Source organism: Charadrius vociferus, unplaced genomic scaffold (assembly GCF_000708025.1).
Source record: "Charadrius vociferus isolate BGI_N301 unplaced genomic scaffold, ASM70802v2 scaffold244, whole genome shotgun sequence".
Lineage (NCBI taxonomy): Eukaryota > Metazoa > Chordata > Aves > Charadriiformes > Charadriidae > Charadrius > Charadrius vociferus.
This window is the reverse complement of record NW_009648822.1, coordinates 2,056,254-2,077,355: the sequence shown is the minus strand read 5'-3', so window position 1 is coordinate 2,077,355 and position 21,102 is coordinate 2,056,254. Positions and strand designations below refer to the sequence as shown.

The window sequence follows — 21,102 nt, the reverse complement described above, 5'->3', positions numbered from 1 at the left end:
AGGAATGTACAGACAAAAAACAAAATGAAATCCCTGTCTCGCTCAAGTAAAGCATAAAATTCCCCCATACTTCAGTAGGAAAGGGACTTTATCTAAAGAATCCAAATTATTCTTGAGGAACATTTGAAACTGCTTGTCATAAAGGAAAAGAAGTCAATCACGCCTGTCTTTAAAATCCCACTTACAAAGAACCACAGTTTGTATGACTCACTTAATTGTTCATTACATGTGAACTTAGGGCTTTCTCCCCTTCAATCCTTTCAAGCTGTCTTTTTATAAATACAAATATTGAGACACTGCTCATTAGAGAGATGACGGGACAGAGAATAACTAAATAAATTACTTAGTCAACACTAACACAACTGATGGAAACCTAATAAAGGCCAAATTCTCATAGATTTTCATTGTGGTGTACCCAGAATGCACTTATGCGGTTCTCTTTGGTGGTAAGAGGTCACATGAGTTAGCTGAAAATACACGCATCCAACCTTTGCATGATACCCACTACAAGATTTTTTTTTTATTTTTACATGGACAGCAGTATCTACCCTTTCAAACTTACTCTCAAAGTTTCACTGACATGATTTTACCTGTATGAAAAGAGTATGAATAAGCTGTATAAAGCAGAACAGCTGCTTAGGGCAGAAATAGGATTTAATTTTGGAAAGGCTTGTGTTGACTGCCTAGACAGATACAAAATTCAGGTACTGTTAGATAGATTATTTCCTTCATATTATGTATCAGAGCTATCAAGCAAGTTCCAGTGTTCTTCCTGCTTCATCACAAATCTCCTACCTGCAGGTACTTCCCCTTAAAACACTGAAAAAAAGATAATATATCCTCCTTATATGGAGTAAAGCTTGGAAAAGGAGCACTTAAGGCATAATAGGAGTGGAAAAAGAGAAAAGAAAATGAGAGTTGTTATGTTTTCCATTTCTTATCCCTCTCCATGGTTTTAAGCCAACCTGCCAATTTATGATTTCTTATTGTTTGGATTTGGCACTATTGCATCACAAACTTTGTTATGAATGACTGCATGTTCTTTCTTTTGGACTGTGAACTTTCTTGGACAGGAACTATTGTTTACTATACTTTAGCGCTGCATCTTGCCCAGAGAGATCTTTGGATCAGAGGTCTGTGGGTGACTGCACTCATCAAGTAATAAGGGAAGGGCAGCGACTCACCATGCTCTCCCTGGCAAACCCGCTCCTAACAGGTTGCCCATAAACTGTGGTTTGGGAATCATTGTTCTAAGCTCACTTGTTTATTTAAGATATTCCACACTTGCAGCCTAAGAATTATCTTCTTTTGACTATGCCAAGCATGATTTCAGGGCACAGTGGAAAATATTTATGTAACCTTTTAGTTTTTATTTTTTGTTATTTTTAGTATTAGTTTGCTTATTTATGTTTACAGTTTCAAAAGACACTAATGCAACTAGGTGCCTTTGAAATCCTTGCTTATTTTCAGTACTGCTTGTAGGCTTATTTGGGCAGATTGCTTCTTTTTAGTAAATCACTCTTTTGAGAAGATACAATCCAGATTGCTTCTACCCTGAGGCTTATAAATTAAAAAAAACCCTACTATTACATATATTCCCATGTGGCTTGAAATTCCAGCAGAATATGTAATACATTCACCGACAGTCAGTACATGACCAAGAAAAGAAAAAGGAGCAGGAAAGCACTAGCAAATTATGATATCAGCTGGCAGACCCCGGACCTCAACCCTCAGAAGATGAGAAGGCAACTGTTATCTTGTGGTTAATTTCCAGAAGGAAATGACTAGCTGCTGATTTATAGGTAAATATGGGATTCAGTTAGTAAAAAGACATGGGATGAATTTTTCAAAATGCATTATTGATCTTTTCAGTTTCTAACGACTTTAAACAGGTTTAAAGGTAGTTTGATTTAAAGAGAACAAACACTTAGGCCCTCTGACAGCATTTATAGAGTCCCAAGTACTTTTGAATAACTCAATCCTTGAGTTTAATATTAATGTTAAGATGGAGGCAGTACAAAAATCAAATAGTGAAATAAACAAATCACAGGAAGTGAATAAACAATTACAGCAAGTATATTTTTTATTATATTCATCCTGGATTTAAAACTTGAGATTCAATTTTTCCTTTGATTTTATTCTTTATAGTGGTTTAAAATGTAAAGAAATTCTGTTGATTTAGATAGGCTTATTCCATTCCAAAGAAAACTTAATTATAAAATACAAAATGTCATAATCTGAAAAACATACAAAAAATTAAAAACATAAATCAATCTAAAAATATAACTCAGTTCAAAAATCAAAAGTTTAAGGTACAGATGCAAAGAAAGACGTCCCCCAGTACTGTTGTATTTTGATTTTAAAACAATTGCAATATTTTTAAAATTTTAATCTTTTATCAGGCTTTCAACATAAATATTGAGCCACTGAATAAAACTTGAGTTCAGATAATTTACAGTATTAAAACTTTGTAGACGTTATTTATTTCTGGTCAAGTTACTGTTAAGTGGTTTTGTTAAATACTATGGTCCCTAAGAATTAAAAGAACTTCACATAGTCCATAATGTAAACAGGTAATATGTCACTTAGTCTAGAATGGTTTTAGGTCATATTGGTTTGGATCTAAAAAGTTCTTGTTCTCTCTTTCAATCAAAAGCCTCTCGTTTGAGAGAATAGTGCCAAAGACATTGCTGTATTTATAATTTAGCAACTATACTAAATGTGAAGTTCACTCTGATTTTGTTGGCAGTTGCTATTATCACATGATAGAAACTATTCAATCAGTGTTTGACTAAGAACAAATTTACTTTAACAAACCTGAGATAACCTTGGTTTAACTTAAAAATATCACCAATGGTATTTAGTTGTATAGGGTAATAAAGAAATAGTCAGCTTTTCAAAGTTTTATTTATATCTTGGGTTGACTCCCAAGGTAAATTGTGGATGATTTCAGGGTTATTACTTGAAATAATCCAAGCCAACAAAATAACATACTTCTCAAAACACAGGCTTAACTAATCTTTTTCCATTTCTGATATTGCAGTTAAAATGTAATTTGTTATAATGTAATTTGTTAAAGTAGTGCAGAAACCGAGGCCTGGAGTTAGCAATCAAAAGTAGTTTCATTTTATAATGGCAGAAATGAATCTCTTTAGACTCTTCTTCTTGGAGTATGTTATTTTGAATATATGCTATTTTTGGACGCTGCAGAAAAATGCAAATTCATAATGTTCTAATTTGGCCAGATATATGAACCCCAACAGATTAAACCACATGATCATGCTACCAGCTTCTAAGATGCCAAATAGAAAATAACACAGAGGTCTCTGTTTCTTGTGAAGAATGATGAACAAAGAGAACTTTTGATGTTTATTCTTCTGCACCCTAAAGAAAGAGGACTGTCCAAAATAGTGCCATTGTGGAATGATGCAACTAAAGCAGAGGATTCAACCTTATAGTGACCTTTTCATCTTCCTTCAGCCCTGTATCAGATTCTTCCTACTGCTCTGCATTTAAGAGATTTAGAAAACACTTCTTTAATGGTGTTTAAAGCTCTTATTGCCAGATAAAGAACAAAGACTATTCATACAATTAAATATTTATGATGCATTCCTAGCAATGCCCCTCATATATATGCCCCTCAAATCAATTGCCTACTCCAAAGTTACATTGCCTGAGAGCTTAATGCATAACACTGCACCCAGGAAATACAAATTCTTAATTTGTAAGTAAATAATCAAGCTATTCCTCTTCCTATGCTTATATATGCTTTTAATATATTTCCAAGAAAAAGAATGTATTTAGTAAGAATATAAATTTTCAACTGGCATATTGATATACAGATTTTATTAAGCACAAGGATTATTAACGCAAATGTATGTGTAGAGGAACTTTTATTTTAATATGTGTGCCTTTTAAAAGAAAACATTGCCTTCTTTACTAACTGCTTTCCAGCGTCTTTTTAAAGGAACAGGGAAACCAGTAAAGAGGCAATGATATTTCTTAATAAGCCAGAAGAGGGAGCCCCTTAATAGGGCAATCAATTTCCTATCGGAATCCCTCCGTTGTCGTTCCTGAAGTTTCTACTGTGCATGAGGTTAAAGTGAGATGAAATGCGAACATCGCTGGAATGAATCTTTCTTTAGCTGAGTTTCGCAGGCTGACAAAAGATAATTAACAAAACTGTAATTTTCTATCACGCTTTCTTTTTTCGAGAACAAAGGAGACTAATGGCTAAGTTCCCATGCTCTGCCTTCTCTACTCCTAAATTAATACAAAATGACCCCTCAAAGCTTCCGCGTGCCTTTAAAGTGCCTTTCTGATACAATACTGTGCCGTTTCAATTTTACTACAAATGCATCACACAAACATCTGTGACTCATCTATGTGTGAAGATAAAAGGGGGGTGGTCTATCGCAGGCTGAGAAGAGCCAAGAAAGAAAAGATCACTGTATCCAGAATTTCTTTATAATTTATTTTATCAGACAACGTCAGAATCGGCATATATATCAGACTTGGTTTATAGTGCACAAAATGGATCTTCCAACTATTTTTCCATACAGTTCTTTCTGAGAGCAGTTAACCCAGTAAAATTGGATGTGCTCCATATTTTACCACTCAGCTTATTTTCTTCGAACATATGTGTTTACTTCTCAAACTGAAACAGTAATCTTGCCATTGTCTTTTGTAATCCGTATTTGTAATAATGCAACATTGCTGACATTGCTAACAAACCACTGAGTTCACTGAGCAAAGGGGACTACTCTGACAACATTGCTTTGATAACACAGACTTTAGCAAGTACAATTCTCATTAGTTCTATGGGAGCAGGACTAAAGGGGCTAATCTTTTTCTCTGCATGGGTATTTTGAAAATCCTTTCCCTGTTGTGTACCAAAGCACTTAAGTAAATACATAAAACTAAGCTTAAGTTAATTACTGATTATTTAAGTAAATGCTAACAGATTTTGCTGACTAGCAATGGTCTTAAAGCAGGGGCTTGAAATCAAACCTCTGCTCAATAGATTGAAGTCTAATCAAAGACTCAATATCGAAATCTTTACTCAAGCTTAAATTCATAAAGCAAAACTCCAATTCCACTAAAGTCAACGGAAAAAACTCCGTGTCACTTAAAAAGGATCAGGGTTTCTGACAATGGCCACAGTAGGAGTTTTGCCTGAACAGGGCTATGCAGTGGACCCCAAAGTTTTTATGGAACAGCTAAAGTGAAGGAAAACAGACAGTTGTATCCGTGGAATTTGTTGAGGTGCAAGATTTTCAACATGACTGAAAACAAGCCTCTTCCTACTAACAAGACAAACGCAAATATCAACTCCCCAACCCCCAGCCTGGGGAAATAAACCCATGCCAATCACTTTCTAATATCCCACCTCCAGGATGGAGCTATTTTAGGACTCAGCCTTTGAAGGAAGTCCTTTGTTCACTTGGAAAAATAAATACAAATTCTTTTCTCTTTACCTGCACTGGTGCCTGCACCGGTTGTGAGGTCCCCACCCATCAGGCCACCTAGGGGGTTGAAATGAAATACTACAAATGAGCACGATAAATTATAACAGGCAAACATTCAAAACTTTTTCTCTAACTTCAAACAGCCTGCTCCAGTACCCACCATGGTTTTCCTCTGACTTCAACAGGCATCGGATCAGACCCACAGTCATAAAATGGTAGTGTTTAATGTTACCCTTACAAGATACTTGCCTTTCAAGGACAAACAAAGTATGTAGTACACAACATTTCATTATTTTATTTTCATACTTACACATCATATGAAAAATAAATTATATTTGAAAGTTGTGTATAGTAGTCCTTCATTTGAAAACTATATTTAGTTCAGTATTAGTCAGAAAAGCAAAGTCTTCCACATAGAGTAGGGAGGAAGAGATTGAAAGTTCCCATACGAGAACGTAACTCAGAAGCTGTAACGTATGTTTACATAGCTTTTCATACGAATTTCCTCAGCCTTTCACAGACATTCACTCTAAGGATTTTTAAAACTTCTCTTTGCACTTGGAGACCTCAAATGGTTCTTTGAACCTGGTATACTTAAGGATCTTGATGTTGCTTCAGCCAGACAGATTGAATGAACTTAATCCCGATTTATCCTATTCAGAGGTGAGCCCTCATCATCACCAGAGCAAAGCACAGCCTCTTGCTATACAAGGCACTCAAGTACAGAGCTCAACTAACATTTACCTATCAAGGAACCTGTGAATGCATAAATAATATTAAACTCTGCGTTTAGCCTCTAGACTGATGACTTAAGTAACGAGTGTCCTATTTTACTTGCTTCAACTTGTTTGTGTTGGCTCCATTTTCTCCCCTGCCCCCTTAAGCTTTATGCTATAGTGAGCTGTTGCATGAATTAAGTAGACAAGTTGACTTTTTATGAAACAGCAAATTGTCTGCCCTTTTATCCTTTATTGATTTCCTTTAATCTTTGTCAATATTCAGCCTTTTCTAGAACTTTTTTTTTTTTTATTTTCTAAATTGGGAATAGAAACCCCTTTGGCTCTTCTTTTGATTTTTCAACACAGCAATTTTGGACAAACTGTTATGACTGGTAAAAACAGAGTTCTTGTTTCTCAGAGTACAGTTTAAAGTGACCTAAGGCACACAAGCAGCTGATAAAAGAGCATTTAAAGGGATGGGATTGAACAGAGCCTACCTGTGTTACCTGCACTCGGAGGCCGATGTGTCACGCCAGGAGACATGCTATTTCTTTGCAAAGAAGGATGAGCCAGCGGCAAAAGGTTGGGGTTTCCCAGCGAGCTGACTGGGTTGCTGTATACCAAACTGTTGTGGTTGGACACTGGGATAGAAACTGGCATCTCAAAGTTTGGTGGGGGAACAGCCTGTACAAGCAAAAAAGGGAAACAAAGACGAGAATAGTACAGAAGCACAACACCCTTCAAGTACAGTTACTCTATATTTAGTTCAAATATTTTGTAGTTGGTGGTTAAAATATTTATGCTTGCCCCCTCCCCCAAGAGTCAAGAGAAGAGTTTCAAGAGTTACCAAGGCTTTTAAATATGATTTTTCAAATAATGATTCCGTCTTCCTTTGATGCAGCTAGAAAGATTTTTTTCACTTTTTTCTGTTTAAAACAAACCCCTGCTTTATGAGGCTTAATTTTCTTTTTCTTTCATTCCATGAAGTCGTAATTGTTCACTTGTGATATCTTAATCTAGTGTCACAGATGACTGCAAGATCAAAGGTACATGATTATGATGACTTCATTGCATGGAGAAAAATAAGAAGGTGTGGAATGCAAAAGGGAAAGCTTTAATTTGAGCTTATATTGCTTTAGCAACCAGAATGATCCCAAATCATGTTAAATGCACCCACACAGTAAATTACTTTTTTTAAAGTTTCTGTCTTAGCTTGGAGGGGCTTAAAAGAAACAAAGTTCTACTCAGGGACAGGTAACAAATACAAGAACTTTAGATGTACACCAGTCTTTGGGTGCCTTTTGGCTTTTGTTTTGGGTTTTTTTTTTTTTTTTTTTTTAGGGGGATAAGGGATGATGGTGTTTTGTGACACTTTTCAATACACTGTTTTCATACTGTAAGGCGGCATCCTCTCCTGCGCCATTTTTCTTTGCAAGAATCCCTCTCAAAAAAGAACCAAATTATGGACCATTTTGACAGAAGGTGTGAGAAGAGGCAATACCTGGTTCTCATTATGCTCTCAGAAAGCCCAACTCAGGTTTTCTTGGTTGTTTTGTGGGTTTATTGGTTGGGGTTTTCTTTGGTGTCAGTTGTCTGAATTTCTCTAATGTTTATGACTTTGGTGGCATTCAAATGCACTAGAACTCCATATTTAATTTACTTGTTTTTAAAATAATTAATTTCTTGCCTTTGCGAACAGAAAGAAAACTTCTTCAGAATTACCTGACGGTATATTAAATATTCAAATACCTGAATGCAAACAAAGTACCCCTGAATTTGCCGTTTAAAAATCTTATCAGCTTCAAGAGGCTAAAAATTCTTTAGACCAGCCTTGTAACATCTTCAAAGGGAGGAAATCACAGATTTTAATTTTGTTCTTGGCAGCTGATAGTACTGGTAAGTCTTCAAGGACCTAAAGGGAGTACGTTGAGAGCCAGACAGATAATATGCTGTGTCAGGCAACAGAGGCAGCCTGACCTTGTGCCACCCATGTCTCTTCTCTGGCTGGCCAGAGCTGTTGGCTGTGCCCTGCATATTATAGCGCTGGCCATCAAATTACGGCTATCCCTTAAGTTTTTTTTTTTTTTTTTTTTTCCCCTTTCTAGAGGCAGACACAATTTTGCTCTAAATATAGAGAAATCATTTTGCTTAACCACTGAAACTCGCAGCAAGATTTTAACTCAGGGTATGATGTGAAGGATACATTACACAAATGCCTCGGGACTTATTTCAAGGTGTTAATTTAGCTCTGAAACCCTCTAGTAGCTGGTGGCCTGGGTTTGTAAGAGATGGCCATAGCATAATGGCTGAGATCAGGTAGGGCTTTTGAGTAGACAGACCTGCTGGCATTGCTCCCCAGATGGGGCTGCATGCTGGGACTCGCTTCCCTGTGCCGAGAAGCTGAAGTGCACCCCAAGGGCCGTATTTCCCGTAGAGCTGATTGGTTTAAGCAGAAGTGGAAAGGGAAGTAGAGGTGTCTTGGGAATCCATGTGTTCAGTGGGTAGGGAGCAAAGCTACATGTGCTGCTAGCTCTGTGTGGGGATCCTGACACATACTAATGTTTGTGTCTCACGAATAGAAAAAAGAGAATAAATGATTATGTGATGAAAAATGTATTTGATAAAGTATGTATGTTCTTTATTTCTTTCCGGAGCAGCCTTTTATTTCCTGAAGATGTTTTCACAGTTGAAGTCCAGCTCACTAGCTGCATGTGCGGCTTGTCATTCAAAGGAAAATTCACAAAGTACATAGCACAAGGAGTATCAGTGTATGTCGTGATTGAGGTCTAGGCTCCTTGGAAACAGGTTCATATAGCATAACCTGAAACATTTTATCAGCATGAAGGTATGTTTTGAAGCAAGACATTCTCTTCACTGGCCACAGGAGGACCTGAGAGGTTCCCAAATCCCATGTAAGACAGAAGTACATGGCTGCTCCTGGAGTTCAAAGCCAGCTGCTGCGGCTGGTTTCCGCCTTTTCAAAAGGTTTTAGCCAGTTAATTCACATGAGGACAGATGTCTTAGCTCTACCTCCAGCCTGATGTGAGACATGAGTAAGCCTCCATGAATGGAGTCTCTTGTAATTGCAACATTCAGGGCTGTGGTGGAGATCTGTCTGCTTGGTGGCTTCAAGCACACCGGCTTGATCCTACCTGCTTGAGTGCCAGCCCATGTCAGATTGAGTGTCACCCACTGAGGAGCACTTTTCACAGTGTCTTCTTCACCTCTGTGATGAGATCTGTGAAATCTGCCCTCTGAGCCCGGACAGACAGCTGATGACACCAATATTGTCTCTATTTTCTCAATTTATTCTAATCCCAATCTCTGTTGAGCTATCTAAACTAAAACATGGGTAAAAATGCAAATCTGAAGGCCTTGCCAATCCTCAACAGGCTCATCTACTTTCATCACTATGCTCTGTATTTCTTCCTTGTACAAACCAAACCCTTCAAGGGCTGCAGTCTTCTTTTTCTACATTAGTACAGCACAAAAGAGCTCCAGTCTTGGTTGCTCTTGCGGCTGCCAGTCTCACTAGTCATCACTGAAGCATACAAATCTTGCTGAAACAGTTACTTAGCTTTCCTTTTGTCATTTTAAATATATGTTTTTAAACTAGTTAAGCAAGTTATTTTCTTAATTTCTGTAGTAATGGTTTCATTTTCACCATTTTACCTACTGTCTGGATATACTAACATCTGTTTACAGAGTGCTTCATAGGCAATCTTAACAGGGCAAAGTCAGCTTACTCTCGGCTTTGCAGCATGATACACACTGTATCTGAAAAATAGTAGGTTTTATTTCTTCTCCTCAGCAGTTGAAGGTTAGAGAGAGAAGTTTGTCTGGATGAGCACCAATATTACACAGTAAGTCTCTAGCTACAGTTTTGCTCTGGTTGCCCAAATTTCGTTACAGTCTTATATGTCCTTCTCCAAGAATTGCAACCTACTGCAGATTCCCCAGTCATTCTTGGTGGTAAGTCACGGGGCATATCTATTCCAGCTAGGCCTGATGGGCATTAAAGCTTATGATGCACTTGCGTAATATCTATATTAGTAAATTAAACTTGCCTAGGAAATGAGGCCATCTGAGGCCACCAAGCAGTCCATGTCCATACTTTGAGCTTTCTCAACCTCAAAAACACCATGACTACATGTAAACTGACAATCAGGGATTGTTCCTGGCCTGGGCTAACTACCAAACAGAGCTAAGAAATTATCTTGGAGAGCATTATTTGGCCAGTGCCAAAAGCATGCCAGGGACTGTTCAAACAATTCAGGGCAGAGATAAGCACCTCCTGCTGCGCTGGTACATTCTTTGCCATTTGCTAATTTACTAACATAGACGCAGCCTTACTCTAACGCATATGCAGCTTGCCACATTTTGCTTTTTTTTTTTTTAATTCTCTCTTTTCTCCTTTGGACACAATTGCCAAAGAGGGCAGATGGTTCACCTGAGAGGAAACCGCCAGTGTACAGCACACACTGTGTTAGATGTGTGCTCCGCAAGCTGTGGTATGTTGTGCAAAGCAAAGTGTCGGGGACTCAAAACCCTTGGAAATTAATGGACCAAACATTCTGTGTTAAATATTGTTTTTATCCTTCCCATGTTCAACCAGGCCTTCATTTACTTAGAGACAGAGATACTTATAGCTCCCTTCTAGTGGACTATTTCTGTCTCCTCTGCTTTCATCACTCTTATGAAAACTACAAATAAATGTCTAATTATTATCAGATGTTTTAGAACAATATAAATACTTATCCCCAGAAAATTATCTGAGGAAACGTTATTGGCCTTAGCTGTTAGGAGCAAAAGCCAATTTTGTTTTCATTTGGCAGCAGTTTTATTGTGTTACAAGACCAGGCATAGGCATTGCATTGTTTTATATATTTTGTAAGTAGTGATTTAATGACTTGACTTGGTGACTTTTTGTTCAATTTTGCTTTCTTCCCCTCAACTTTTTTGGCTACCTTTGATGATCACAAGTAAATGAATATAACTTCCCTGAGTTCCCTGAAGTTATATTAATTTGTACAGTTAAGAGTATTATTGCATATAATGTAATATATATTATATATATTAAAATATATTATATTTACAAATTTCCATTATGTGCTAGCTCTGAGCTCTATCTTGCCCATTACATCTCAGCTTATGCCAAGAGAAGGAGCTCCTGTTGCATTAGGGGAGAACACCTACTGATTCTTCCTTTTGTGGTAAGCAGCTTGATGGAGCACACAGACCTTGAGCTCTGCGTGTGAAGCATTCAAAGAAGGGATATCCTGTCTTACATTAAAAGAAACGCTAACATTTTGCAGTTCTGTGTCTCTGAAGCATGTCTGAAGTAATTTCACAAAAAGATAGTACATTGTACCTTGTAACATCTCTGCAAGGTAGGAAGTTACATTATACCCGAAATACAGCTCAGGAAACCAAGTTAATTACCAAGTCAATAGCTGGAGTAGGACTATGTTTGATGTCAAAAGGTTAATTTTAATGAAAGCAACCAGCAAAAAAGTCCATTAATTTTTGGGAGGATAAAAGTGATGTACCATGTTTATATTAACTGTGTTGTTTCTAATTCATAGAACTTTCCTCGTTTTACAGAAAAGATGATTTTCCCAAATGCTTATAGAGGTAAAGAAAGTGATAGAACTCACTACCACAGGAATGATTTTTTTTCCATGGATTATTTTCATGTCTTAAGATTTCAAATGGTTATAACGTGCTGCTTTGTTGGAACAAAAACAGGTAGCATGACAGAAACAGAAGATCTGAAGGAGCACCCCAAAGACAATTTTTACGGTAGAAAAGTAGGTTGGTTAAATACTATCTGATTGAAAATTCCGTCACTTTGATTTGAACAAGCCAAAGGTCATCCTTGAAAAAGGAAAGGAATAGCAATTGGTAAGAGTTTGATGTGAAAAAGGGTTAAGCATTCCAGCTTATAACAGTCACCCTAAATGTTGCAGTCATCGTTTGTCAAACTGAATTCCATCCAGAGGAACCAAATTCACAGTGACAGCTTTAGAGCTTTTTTTTTTTTTTTTCTGAGAAAAACAGCTATGCAAAAGAAGCAAATAAAAAGGGAGGTAAAGAAAGATGGAATATGTATGTATGTCTCCCTGATATTTTATATACGTGTTGGGCATCCTTAATCATCCTCTCCAAATACTTATTTATCAAATTTGGTGCAATTCTGGTCTCTGGGGAAATTTTTATTATTTATTTTTTTGTGCAAAAATATGTTTGCCATGATGCGAGAACTTTTCCAAATTTTAATTAACTTGAGTGAAATTTTCTGCTGAGAATTAACGGAAAGAACACTGCATGAGATAGAATCCTGAAGAGGTATCCTCAGCTTAGGTATCAGATTTTGCACACACAATCGCCTAGCACTACAGAAGAGACTTTGCTCATTCTGGGTATACAGACATCCTTTTTGGCAGCTAACCATATAACCTACACGTGGGAATGAGGAATGAACACACCCAAATGATCTCTTCTAGAGGCAAGCAGTTATCTATGCAAATTCAGATGCTTCTTTGGACCTGGGCAAGTCTTTGGTTTGCTATTTTCTCTTCCACACACATTTGGAAGGAAGGCCAAACCTCCAAACCTCCACCTTCTTTTTGTCACTTTATAAATGTAATATTAAACATGATGACAAAGTATTCTCCCCTCGTATGTCTTGTGAAAACAAAATAGCACATGCAGAGTTATTTCTCTTAGATATCTGGCAAGGCATATGACTGATGGTTAGAAATTTTGACTTGGTTAAAACAAAATTTAGCTCATGTTAAAGCATTAAAGAAATGCTGATGAGGTCAAAGCAAATTCTCTGATAAAGCTGTAAAATCACCCCAACACACAAACATGTCTGAATCCTACCATTAGGCTCTCATGCAGTCTGTTTCTCTGCAGCGAGCAAGTAGCTGTAACCCTTCAGTGCTGCAACTGAGTTTAGCAGAGACACTTAAGAACTGAAGTGACACGCAGAGAATGCACTAATTACTATATATAAAGGAATTTCAGTTCTACATCGTTTTTTCTATATCACCACAGAAAGTATTCTGTGGGTTTGTTAGCCTGTCCACAAAGAAAGATTTCCATCGTTATTTTTTAGATATAATTTGGGCGAGTGGTGTGGTAAAACAGTTCTGTAAATCAAGTGAATATAATGTATATATGTATATTTCACTTCCTTCTGTAGGTTTCACCTATAGTAGGCTTTGTCTGTGTGTCAGAGGTAGAGACTTGGAAGAAAAATATGTCATGTGAAATTTTCTGACCACAGTGTTTAATTATATATTGGGCTATTAAAGCCCGTTTCCAGCTGAAATGTTTTCCTTAAGAAGCCAGAACTGAAGGGGTTATGGTTTGTTACTGCAGCAGTTATCAGCAGACAGCCATCTAACCTTTGGTACTTACAGGTATTTTATGGCTCTTGATCATATTATCAAATTCTTCATTAATTTTTTTGTATTTTTCTTCAGTGCGTGGGGTGAGAGCGTAAGAGGAGTCAGGATCGGGGCTTTCACAACCTTTGTTTTCTTTCTTGTTCAATGCCTGCCAGGTTCAGAGAAATATCAGAAAGTAAAAAAAATGAAAGGGAGCTCAGAGTACTTACACATAATCTTTGCCTGCTGATCATTAGATCAATATCTTCATTAATTTTTCTGTACTTGTCCTCAGACTCAGGGCTGTGACCTACTGAATCGTCTGCATCGGGGTCTGGACTGTCACAGCCATTAAGTCCTTTCTTTCTCAACGTCTGAAATACATAATTTGGAAAGTTCAATCCTTGACACAGGCTGCAAGAAAGACTCAGCAGTGTTACAGTAACACAAACTGCCCAAAAGAAAGTAGTGACTACAGATCCACCACATTGATTCTGTAGGTCCCCAATTACGAGTGGCAAGAGAGGACCATACAGATCTCTTTCTTCTGAAACTGGAATCAGTCAATAAAGAATGAAGCTGGCAATCTGGCAAAGTGCCTGTACACCCCCTCCCACCATATCAGATAGCATTAACAGGTTAAGATAACCACCCAGAATGCAATTTATTTTAACATATTTATCCATTTGAAATGAATGAACGTTAAAAGCAAATGATGCATACTGTTTACAGTGGAATACCCCAGTGTTATCCTTTTCTCTGAAGAAATATACAGGAGGAAGAAATAAAAAAAAAAACTGCAACAAATTTAAGAATTCATGTTCTTCACAGAAGAAGAATGAGGAGAACCTAAATTGAATTATTCCTTTGAATTGGATGTAAGGGATGACATTAGCAGTGCCCTGACATTCCTAAGTACGTGCTTTTGATAGGACAAGGGGGAGGACAGAGTTGCTAATGTGGCTGTGAAATACCGATTAAGAGCTTCTAGACATGGTGTTTACTTTTTATTGACTCCAGTTACAGTGCTACAAATGCACAGTGCTTAAGCTTAATGTACAAGAAAAAGCACGGCTGAAACAGATGATTAGTGAAAAGTCAAAACAAATGAATTTCAGGTTCATCAGCTCAAATCAAACCTTAGAACCACGATCATCATCACCAAGATAAATAACGGAGATGAAAAAACTTAAAAACAGAACAAAATCAGTAGCTAACAAGTTAGAATGGTTGCCTGGCCTCAAATAGGTTTTAATGGATCGACATTGACAGATCACCAAAGAACAGTCATTGGATTCATTAAGGTAAAAGAATATGAGAAGCAAGTCTTTGTGGACGCCCCAACTACAAGCAATAGTACACAAAGTCAATATTTGTAAGATTTCTCAAATTTAGCTTTAAGAATTTCTCAATCAAAAACTTTTCAAAGAGTCCATTTGGCTGTTTCTGCTTTATTAATCAGCTTGCAGTTAATTCTGAGTTGAAACCTGGCTAAGCAATCTCAGTTACAACATACAGGTCACATGGCACTCTTGTGTTAATAAGTGGCTATGCTTGTGCTGTGTATTAGTGTGGGATGCTCCAACTGGTTTCTTTTTGTCTTCTCAGAATGACTGCCTCTCATATGAGTTTTTTGTTCTTTTTGGAAAAGTACATTTCCTAATTATTTTCTTTATGGCAATGCCCAGTTTAACACCATTAAAGCCCTCAAGTATTATAATTGTTTCTGTACTATTGTATTTATTTATTAAAAATCAGACTTCATTTTCTGCATTTTACCTAAGACTTGAAAACCGAGACCTCTTATTCCTGCAAAAGCTATAAATCTGTTCTCCTTGTGAAGGCACACACATTGAACCTCACATTTTCAGCAAGGCAGCGAAGTGATGGTGATTTGCCCTAAGAGATTTGAGCCTTCCAAACTCATGTTGTGGACCTCTGACACAGATACAGGCAACTGTGGAAGGCTGGCTCAATGTAGATCTTTCTTTTCAAACTTTGTATCTATACAGATTTCATATCTAATCCCATGAGCTACAACTGACACACAATTATAAATCCATTTGAATCAAACCTTAAGAAGGTAAAACAACCTGAACAATTCTCTACACCTCTCCACTCCCTCTCATCTTTCCTTTATCTTTTAAATGTTAACTAGCAGAACTGACACAGTCATGTGTGATTTCTACTGATACTAGCTTCAAACAAGCCAATTATAGAGGGCTTTTGCAATAAGCTGTTGTTTGATAGATTTAATAGATAAATTATGATATATTAAAAGTGAAATTTCTCTTTTACGTCTGAATAACTAATCTCAACTAATGTTCTTCTCTTCACATAAGTACAAAACGGTTGTCCTCGAAATACATAAAATATTCTGTTTTCAAGATCCATTGGATCAAGCTGTCCAGACATGAAATCCAGATTAGCGCTCTTGGGACCTTTTCTTGAGCTCTTAGGAGTCACTGATGGAGTCCTGCTGATTCACATGGAGTCTCTGAGGAATGATGCCGATGTGAGTTGGATTAGATGGCATCCTCAACTCCGAGCTTTGAGACAACAGTCCAGATCCTCTATTTACAAGTGACTATGACCTCTTTTTCCCCAGAGGTCAACACAGCTGCAACTGAATGGACATACATGAGGGAAGGGAGCTGCACAAGCATTATCCTACCAGATGAAGGGCAATATGAAAAGACAAGAGGCGGAATGTTTTGCAGCCTCTTTGAATCTTTTCCTCTCCCATCATTCCCAAATCCTTGTCTGCTGCATTCGCAAGACCACATATGGGTAAAAGAAGATGCCCCTTGTGCTCAGCACACTCACAATGCCATAAAGCTCTGTAACTTGTCTACTTAGCACTCATGTGAAACAGTCACTTCTGTGGTTTGCAGAAATTCAGGAATGGACTGCCATCTTTCAGATGCAGAGGAAGAAAGGCAATGTAAGCCAATGAATGTCTTGCAGCAGTCTCCGAAAGGAGACCAGATTCCCTCCCAACATAGTAATGTTTTTATTTCCACAAATATTTCTTTTTATTTTCATAACATTACAAAGCAGGTTGCTGCCACATCAGGCAGAGAGGCCCTCTGTGTTTTCACCAGAAAGACCAAATTTAGTAAAATCGTGTTGGTATTCTACCCAAAATTAACTTCAGCCCTGAAGAGCAGAGGCAAACCTTTCCCTTGCAAAACCCATCAGTCTAGTGTGTTTGGCTGGCACCTTGACCGACAACACTAACCAAGATCACTAATGCAGTGCACCTCATCCCTGCCCTGCACCCTCTCCCTCCCCCCAAAAAAAGTAAAAAAAAGAAAAGAAAAAGAAAAGAGCACGTTTCAATGATTTGGGGTAAGGTTATGCAATAGAAATTTCCACGAGTGTGCTGCAGTCAGAGGCACAGCTCTTAGCCCTCTGAGTGCTGGAACTAATGCCTGGTTCCCTGTGAACTGCATTTTGGGGTAAAGTGCAATATCCAGAGAAGCTTCCCGGTGGCTGGGTCTCTTGGGGCTTCTCTTGCCCCCTACCCATCCTTCTGGTGATTCTTTGTTCCTTCTGTGTGTAAGGACTCATGCTGCAATGCTGCCTTCAGCTAGGAGTCTTTCTGGGAGTAATTTCTGTTTTTTTTTGTTTTTTCTGTACAAGAACATATAATTTTCATGAAAATTGTTGGAATTTCATTGTCTGTAAGACTCCTTCCTTTGCACCAGATTTGCTTGCCACTGAATAAAAAAAGAAGAATTTATAAGGGAAAAGACAGAAGATCAGACTGGCAGACTGCACAGGCACATGAACACACACACACTCACATACACAATCCTCCTCTGGAGAGGAGAGCAGGCTGAATGTGACATACTTATCCTCTGCACTAAGGTACTGAGTGGCATTCAGGACAAATATAATGATCCTGAGCACCTTAGCATTATCTCTGGCTTCTCAACATGCAGGCTACAGTTTTGTCTGTTCTATTGCCTTGTTTGTTATTTTACTCTCCTCAACATCACTACCTACCGCATTATACCTCTCATAAAGGTCCTTTATTGTTTTGCTTCAACACATCCAATACCTGTTGGTACGTCCCAACTAAAAGTGCCACTGACCAATATCTCACTGACCCATCCTTATTCACAAGCTCTCTGGACTCTGTGTCTGTTTTTCCTCTTCTCCTCCACTCTCTGTCACCTCTTGAAAGCAGAGGCTGATTCTGGACATTGGAGAAGACTGGAGTCATTAAGAGGACCAACTGGGTTTCAGCAGGCTTAGAGTCTTTGACCCAGTCTTGCAGTGATTTAGAAACCATTTTTCTTACCATGTTAAGCTGTCATAGCCTCTTGCGAGTCCTGGAAAACAGCCAGACCTATCGCATCCTCCTAGAGATTAGCTAGTTTCCAAAGATTTAATGACTATTCAGGGAATATTTAAGAGGATAAAATTACACAATTGTATAGTCCATTGCATTCTAGAGAACCCCAAGCCAAATTTCAGTTATTTTTAAAGAAAATAAGCCATTTTTGAACTACGGAAGCTCTACTTCTTCCAAGCAATTAAACAAGTAAATATATTGGACTCCAATAACCTAAAATCAGCCAAGGCATTTGAAAAACAAAATGGTTAAAGGAAAACAACCTTTGGCTGAAATCTCATATGCCAGCAATTTAGCCTAAATTCTGCTCTATAAATCTCGGAGGAGAAGTGCTGACTTAGTGACATACTGGCTGCTGTTAAATGAAGTATAAACAACTATTTACTTTCATTTCATGCAAAATTTATCATCACTACAAAAGCACAAAAGAAAATATGGCACTATCAGCCAGGTCTGATTTTATCAAGGCAATGGAAATCATTGCAATTTGAAGGCTTTTGAGGAGGACAAGCCTTTCATTTTCCTAATCCTGCCTCTGTTTCTGCAGTATTATTCTCTTCTTTTAGCATTTCTTTAACAGGAAGAGTGGAGAAGGTTAGAAATTCAGGGGTTTTTTCATGCTATCCTTTAGTTTGCTCATCTTTGTAGAGGGGTATCTCCTTTCTTCTCAGTAGGTTATTCTGCTGTGGAGCTGCTCCACAATAGGGCTTGAGAAACCATAGATACTTGGGATTGGAAATGCTCACAGTATAGCTGACAAATTAAAAAGACCAAGTCAGTTGATAAGTTCTCCAAAAGGTTCAGGCTAGCCCACTTTGTCTGTTCCATTTTGATATTCTCTGCAATAAAGACCTAACTATTGCAAGGTTAATCACTATCTTCATTTGTGTAATGAAAAGTGCGATCTTGCTGGCTCTTCCTCTGCAATCAAAATTTATAGTATGGAAAAATTCAGAATAACAGGTCTACTTCTACAAATTCCCGTATGTGTTACATTGTCTAGAAGTCACCACAATGATCTCTAACTGATAACCCCACTAGTGACCATGACAATCCACAGAGTTGTAATTTGGTAAATTATATTCCACTGTCAGAAGACAAAAACCACAAGTACCCTCCATCTTCCACTATCACTTTCTTTCCTGTATCTGGATGGGATAAATCTTTTAGCCACAAATGAAAAATGGTTTGGTATCTTTTTTGCTTACTGGAGCCACATATCTACGTGGCAAGGCAGACAATAGTCAATTACAAAAGAATGATATGCTATTGTGTTCAGCTGCTTTATTATTTATAGCCATTCCAAAGAACCCAGCCAAATTTATGAAGGCCCCCCCCAGAAAAAAGAAAATAGTTAAAACATGCACCCAATTCATTTAAGTGTCAGTTTGTTCTCTGTGCAACAGACACATTAAAGTTAGAAAGGGTTGAGTGAAGACAACCTTCACTCTCTTCTCTTGCACAGTTATATAATGATGAAATTTTATGATGAAATTGCACGATACAATGTATGGTGCAATCAAGTAATGAAAGGTTCTAGTGAAATGAAAAACACAAAGAGGAAGAGATAGGTTGCTATGGGAACCGTCCATCTGAATTCCCTGACTTCTGTGTAACTAAAATCTCAAATTTTATGTTCCATTAATGTAGAGTTCTTAGATTTTTACATTTAATAATGAACATAAACTAGTATGCTGGTACTAATGTACTTTAATTGCATGTTTAGGAGAATCAGATAAAACATTATTATACTTACTGTTATCTAACAAGCTCCAGACAAAAAAAAATGTATACCAGTAACACAGAAAAATGGAACATTTCTTACCTCTTTTGTATAAATCATAAAATGCTTTTGTGGTTTATATGCTTTTTGAAATAAGCTACAGGGCTTATGTAATAGCTGAACTTCTATAACCACATGTTAACCTTTTTGTTACTATTTTATTTCCACCGAAGTTTTAAAGAAAAAAAATTTCCATTGTCTGCTCCTGTACGTGTCTTCTTCGAATGAATACACATAAGTGTGCTTTTCACAACAATGCACCAACCCCTCTGCTTGGATTTGCCTCTCATTTTTGCATGCCAAGTGATTATTCTCTCCTCCTTCAAGTACCTTCTCTAATCACACCTCTTGTGAAACCAAACAATGCCGTCACCCTTTGCCAGTAACATCTGCTTCTCTTTGCGTACGAATGATGGACCAGCATGTTATGAATGTTTATACGTGTGTGCTGCGAGCTCATCAGGACAGAAGGTTTCCACCTGCTTACAGAGTTCAGTCTATTCTCTTCCACTCCTGCTCTTGATACGTGCCAAGGCATATCTACAGTATTTTGTGGTGCAATAAAAGCAAATAAATTTTTTGAAAGGGCATTGGGACAGTGGGATTTTTGCTTCTTTGTGCCCCGTGGCCGTGCTACCTAACTTGGGGACGAGGGAGCTCTGCGAGGCAGTGCAGCCGGTGCAGCCCCTGAACCTGTACACTCCAGAGGTGCTGTCTGTTGGCTCTGACCTGGCCGTCTGTAGCAGACCGGTCAGCCTCACCGCATCTCCTGCCGCCTCTCTGCAGCGCGTCCCCCACATCCTTCTGAGAGAGCGCACCTCGCTGCCTGGCTGCTGTACCCCGCTGGAGAGGGGGTGAGACGAGATGGGGAGATGGCAGAGGTTTGCTCTCTAAGAGGGACCAAGCACAATCCCTTTCTTTGATGTTCAATCTTACCCACTTGTCAGTGCTTTTCTATTTAGCATTGACTTAAATTACACAGGGCAACTTTGGCTTTATAAGTATAAACAGAAGAAGGATATGTCAGAGTCACAGATCTCATAGCAGTTAATCTAAACCAAGCATCTTTCTGGGCTTTCTCGGAAAGAAGCAAAAGCAAATCACATGAAGACTCCAGCATTAGAGCTTTGTATTAAAATTTCTGTTAATTCACTCAACTAAGCTTACACCCTCCTATGTTCACAATTATTTCATGGGACATGCAAAAGACTTCTGTCCATCACTGCACTTGTAAACTGTTTTGTTTTTTTTTTAAAGAATTTAGCTCTGAATAATTCCTGAGGTTCTAAGTAAGGATATTTCCTCATCCTTCAGGTTTATTCCTGTCCATCGTTGTGGCAAAAAACATCTGAAACCCCCACAAATCCCCCTC

At 38.0% G+C, this 21,102-nt stretch overlaps 1 protein-coding gene across 5 annotated transcripts in view; it reads right to left on the bottom strand.

The window, feature by feature from the left end:
* The window catches only part of MEF2C (myocyte enhancer factor 2C), a 123,506-nt gene that overhangs the window by 20,844 nt on the left and 81,560 nt on the right, over nt 1–21,102 (bottom strand). For 2 of the 5 annotated variants that reach the window (XM_009886859.1, XM_009886856.1), the window contains exons 3-4: nt 6,685–6,871; nt 5,478–5,525 (exon numbers count right to left, since the gene is read on the bottom strand). In XM_009886859.1, coding sequence (XP_009885161.1) covers nt 5,478–5,525; nt 6,685–6,871 — 235 coding nt within the window. Of the gene's footprint in view, nt 1–5,477; nt 5,526–6,684; nt 6,872–13,615; nt 13,754–13,814; nt 13,959–21,102 lie in introns of all 5 variants that reach the window. The other 3 variants (XM_009886853.1, XM_009886854.1, XM_009886855.1) reach the window with 3 other exon arrangements.